A 5,631-nucleotide genomic window follows, 5' to 3' on the forward strand; every position below is an offset into this window, starting at 1 on the left:
ACTCTTAGACATCAACTTCCTAACTTTAAATCTGTAATCAGCGTAAGACTGTGGTCCGTCACCATTCTCAACTCTCACTGAGGAGGGGTGAGGGTAGGGTCTCTCTTAAGCTGCAAGGTCACCAATGCACGTAATAACAGGGATAGAAGCAGCACTGGTGGCTGCTGAGGTGACATTATGGGACAGAAAGCCTTCAACCAGGAGGGATAGGATGCAACAATATCAATCCAGATGCCAATATAAGGGACTTGATCGGGATGTCCAGCCTTTCCCCGCCATTCCCCAAAGACCACCCATTTCACTCCATAACACAAATTAAGATCCACAGTTCCCTGGCTCGGCCCGTCCACACCAAAAGAGGGTCACTCTAACTCACAAGGCATATGGAGAGTGAAATGGTCAACAGGGCCACTGAGGCTTCCGGTCTTTTGGTCCCAATACTGGCCGGTGTCATATCATCTCTTCCGGAGAGTGGGTCCCTTGGCAGATGGACTTCCTCAGGCTCTGGCATGGATCAACCGAGTCTTCCAGAAACATGAAGAGAGCACCGAGAAGAGCGAAAGGTTGCCAAACAGAGAGAAAACACAAGTTGGCTTTCAACCGCCCCAAGCCCAGAACATCCCGTGGCTGCCAAGGCCGTCTCCTGGCAACCTGCCTTTCTGTAATCGCGGCCACATCCAGCGTTACCGACAAGCCTCGACCCTGTCTCAGACTGTTTAGCCTGTTAACCTGGGCGTGGCCTGTCTCGGGCAAACCACAAACACCAATCAACTGAGTGCACTCACTTAGGTGTTGAAAACAGAGGCCACGAAAATGGATAGGCAGCACTCAGACGCTATGCTCACCTGGCTGGACCCCCTCAGGACCTGAAGGTCACCTTGGCATTGGAGTCGGGATATAATGCTCCCTGCCTGGTTGCCACTGTTCACCGGAGTTCGCAGGAGCAAATTGCCATAAACCTGACGGTGCCATGGAAACGCGGGTTAGAGCCCACCCAGGTTCCAGAGACGAGCCATGGGACTCCTGCCTCCTCTCAAACCAGGTGGCAGAAGTCAGAAACCAGCAGAGGTCAGACAGCAGCAGTGAGTGAGCGCACTCACCAAGTTACAGAGGCACAAAGTAGAATTGCTCCTTCTCGGGAGCAGCAAGGGTCAGAGATCTCAGTGGCATCTCCAGACGTTAAGTGGCCACAAGCCTGAGATCAGCCACTGACTGAGACAGAGACAAGACAGATTTTTCAAGGTTTTATTCACACACCAACACACACTCCTACAAGGGACTCAGCGCTGAGGGTTCACAAGCCTAAGAGTTTTGGAACCCCGATCGCCCTCAGGGAGAGGTTTTTAAGCCCTTGCCCTCCTGCCTACGTGCCTGAGTGCCCCCTGCCAGGTGCACTCTCACGGCCTCGGGCCAGCAGGCGGAGAGTTACAGAAGCGAACCAGAGCGGTGAACACATCTTCTTACATTCCCTTGGATCATCCGTGTTATCTGCGGTCAGGTGTCTGGGCGTGTATGTCCACGCCCTCGGGGTCTGGCCCGCTTTCCTTACTAGGTGGTCAACTCATGACCCGGAGGCACAAAATGGAGTCCGGTTTTCCAAAATGCAGTTGCTGTGGTCCTTCTACAACATGGATGAACTTTGAAGACATTTTGCTAATTCAAAGAAGACTGATGCAAAAGAAAAGAAAAAGACAGCTATTGCATGACACACAGATAAACCCTCAAACTCTCACGAAAATAAGATGATAAGATGGTGGTTGTGGAATCAATGTTCTGTAGACCGTGAATTTCAAGCTAGGGAGATAAATGCATTTTCAAGATCAGAGCAATGTGAATAAACTACGTTATGTTTATTTACCACAATTAAATAATTAAAAACTGAAAACAAAGAAGAGAACAGTTCTGTAGTGCCTTGTTCATGTTCTGATGTCTTTCGCCAGAATCTAGTGCTATTTGCTGGTCTAAGAGAGCATTTTTTCTTTTTTTAAGATTTTTTTCATCATTGAATCACAGTGAGATAGAACCTTACAAAGCTGTTCATGATTAGGTTTCAGTCATACAGTGTTCCAACCCCCATCCCTCCACCAGTGTACATTTCCCAGCACCAGTGTCCCCAGGTTCCCTCCCATCACCCTTCCCTCCTCAGCCTGCCTTTATGGCAGTCACTTTCTCTCTCTCTCTCTCTCTCTCTCTCTCTCTCTCTCTCTCTCTCTCTCACACACACACACACACACACACACACACACACACCTGGAAACAACCTGAGTGCCCAAGAACAGACAAATGGATAAAGAAACAATGGAATGACACATCTACACAATAGAATATTACATAGCTGTTAGGGAAAATGACGTCATAAAATTTACCTATAACTTACCTACAAATGGATGGACTTGGAGAGTGTTATCCTGAGTGAAATGAGTCAGAAGGAGAGGGACAGATATAGAACGACTGCATTCATTTGTGGGATATAAAAAAAATAGTAGAAGACTAATATACATGGCTAGGGAAAACAGGGGCTAGGAGGACTGGTCGTGGTTGGAATCAACCACCAGAGTGTGTGGGGTGGAGGGTAGGTAAGATAGAGAAGGGACCAGTATGCCAATAATAGCAAGGAATGACCATGCTGGACAAGAACTGAGTGATCAGAGTAGGTAAAGGGATATGCACAATAACCTATCAGTATCTGTCTTGCAAACCACAACGCCAAAAAGGTGAGAGAGAGAGAGACAGAGACAGAGACAGAGACAGAGACAGAGACAGAGAGAGACAGAAAGAGTTCATTATTTTTCATCATAACTAAATTTTTATTTTAAAAATTTTATGGAGATTCTGTGGTTTTCAATACTACTAATAGTGGTTCCTCGTGCCCATAACTCCAGCACCACAGCTATCACCAGGGTACCTACCCCCATCCCCCAAGGACCCTGACACCGCTGTCTCCCCACACCTCAATTGGTTTTCCTCTCTCCTCTCCCAGCGGCAGAAATAGCATCGCACTTCCGCTAGGTGTCGCCCTCTCCCTCTCCCCGCCCCCGTCCCGCCCCCTCCGCATCTCCTCCAATAGAAGCTCTGGGCCCGCCCCCGTCCTAGCCTTTCTTCCTGCTTCCGGCTTGAGGGGGCTGGCCTTGCAGCGTGCAGCGGCATGGAGGTGCACGGCGACCCCCGGGACCCCGCGAGCTGCTCTCCGGCCGCCCGGGACTGCGCGAGGGTCTCGGTGTCCCAGGAGCTGCTGACTGCAGGGAGTGGCGGCGCAGGTGCGGGGCGGGGGAGCGGCGGCGTGGAGCGCGCACGTGGGGCGACGGGACCCCCTGCCCGGGCCCGACACCATCCCCGAGGGGACACTGGGCTGGCAGCTGCAGGGGAGTCTGGTGGGGGCGGGTGGAGGGGCGCACGCGAGATGTCCTTCTGGCCTGCGCACTGCTGCGCGGCCCCAAGGCCCGGGAAGACCCCTCCCCTAAGGGTGGGCCTGGGGAGGCGGAGACTTCGGGGAGAGGGCAGGGGGCAGGGGGCAGATTGTTCCCCCCACATGCCCGCGGCCACCTCTGTTGTTGAGGGGCAGCAGGGACCTGGACATTGGATTTCAGACCCTGGAGCAGAATGTAAGCGCGTGTGCATGGGAAGGGCAGTGCCCAGAAGACAGGTGGGACGCGGAGAGATCCGTTTCCGCCCCCCACTCTCTCTTCTCTCACCCCCTGGGAACTGGAGGTGAACCTCTGGAACCTGTAGAATTCTATTTTTGTTCGTTTGCTTTGGGGTCACCCCACCCCCTGCCCCACCCCCCACCCCTACCCCCGCGGTGCGGTGGTGCCCAGGGCTTACTCCTGGCACTGCGCCCACGGATCACTTTGGGTGGGGGGGAGGGGGGTTAGGGGACCCCTATGGGGTGCGGGGGATGAGACCCGGGTGGGCCACTTGCAAAGCTGACACCCCGCTGTATGATCTGTGCAGCCTCTGGGGCCTACAGAATTCTTCTCGGGTATGCCGGAGGGCTGGACGCAGCCTCGGGAGATGTGAGCGAGGAGAAAAGGGTAGTGGGAGGACGGGGGGGGGGGGGGGGTGCAGCCAGAGGGGTTATAGGAGCCAACCCCGGTGCCTGCTTTGCAGGGCTTAGGCGCTAAGCACTGCTTTCAGCCTCCTGCAGAAGATTGTGTTCCCTCCTTTTTCATAGTTGAGAAAACGGAGCCACGTCGTGTAGCATTATAGCTCAGGCACTTGCTGGGAGGCATGTGACTGGAACGGGGTTAAAACCAGGTCTGGAGGGGCTGGGGAGATAATACAGGTGGGTAGGGTACTTGCCTTGCTCACCTGACTCAGATGTGACCCTCAGCATCTCATATGACCCCCAGAGCACCCCTGGGAATTATTCCTGGGTGCAGAGCCAGGAGTAAGCCCTGAGCATTGCCAGTTGTGACTCCAAAACAAAACAAATCCCCCACCCCCTGTGGTTTTGAATTCAATCATTCTGCCATGCTTTTCCTTCTTTTTTTAAGCTCTTATGATTATTTTGGTTAAGGGGCCACACCATGTCGTGGGAGTTAGCAGGTGTGTGTGGGGGGGTGGAGGGGTTATTACTCCAGGCCCTGTGCTCGCAGGGGCTGATGTCAGATAGCTCTCTGGCGCTGATGTCGGGGAGAGGGGATTCGGCCTGGGCGCCCCAGCAGGCAAAACATGCCATCCAGTCCTTTGAACTCTTTCTGGCCCCCAAACGTATGGTATTCTCAATCATTTTTTTCTGGGGGGACGGGTTGTCCACACCTGGAAGTGCTCAGGACTTAGTCCGACTCTGCACTCAAGGATCACTTCCGGTGGAACTCTGGGTACCATATGGGGTGCCGAGAATCGAACCCAGGTCATCTCCAGGCGAGGCAATTGCCCTACCCACTCTATTCTATTTGTACAGGCCCAGTATTCCTAATTTTTTTAATTAAAAAAAATTTTTTTTTGTAGTGCCAGGGATTGAACCCAGCTCTCATTATTGCAAGGCATACACTTCCTTCTTCTTTCTTTCTTTGGGGTAGGGGGAGCAGCATATGTGGCGATGCTCAAGGGTTACTGAGCTTCTGTCCTCTGGCTCTGTACTCAGGGATCACTCCTGGTGTTGCTCTAGGAACTGCATGGGGTGCCAGGGATCGAACCCCGGTCAGCCGGGTGGAAGGGCGAGCACCTTACCTGCTGTACTATATCTCGGGCCCCACACTCCCTTTTTCTTTGCACTTCTCTAGCGACTGGGCCTAAGGCGGTCAGCCACCAACCTCTGTTGAGCTCTGCTTTGCAAGTGAGCAGCCTTTTTTGTAGCAGAGTGCCATGGCGTTTGCCGATGTCACAGACGGTGTGCAAAGCCTTGCGTTTGGGAAGGCGAGTCCTGTTGTCTGAGCCCTGGAGGGTCAGGTTGATTTGAGCCGAGAATGAGGAGGCTAAAGAGATGGAGTGGAGGCACGGGAGGTCCCCGGGGGGCTGCTGGTTCTCAGCCAGTGGGCTTTAGAGATGAAAGCAGAGTCTGAGGTCATTTGTTTAATGTTTGCAGATGAGAACTATTTCTAGCTTCACTCATCCACGGTTGGACTCTGTCCCCTCATCTGTCCTGGCAGGACCCCACACTTGTCACTAGCGGCTTCCAATCCTGGAAGA

At 53.1% G+C, this 5,631-nt stretch overlaps 1 protein-coding gene across 1 annotated transcript in view; it reads left to right on the forward strand.

Annotated features, from left to right (window-relative positions):
• The first annotated feature begins 3,118 nt into the window (after nt 1–3,118).
• NOPCHAP1 (NOP protein chaperone 1) overlaps nt 3,119–5,631 on the forward strand; it is a 7,746-nt gene continuing 5,233 nt past the window's right edge. Inside the window, exon 1 of the mRNA XM_055118253.1 lies at nt 3,119–3,257. Within this exon, the coding sequence (XP_054974228.1) occupies nt 3,146–3,257 (112 nt within the window). The 5' untranslated portion in view covers nt 3,119–3,145. The remainder of the gene's footprint in view (nt 3,258–5,631) is intronic.

Source organism: Sorex araneus, chromosome 10 (assembly GCF_027595985.1).
Source record: "Sorex araneus isolate mSorAra2 chromosome 10, mSorAra2.pri, whole genome shotgun sequence".
Lineage (NCBI taxonomy): Eukaryota > Metazoa > Chordata > Mammalia > Eulipotyphla > Soricidae > Sorex > Sorex araneus.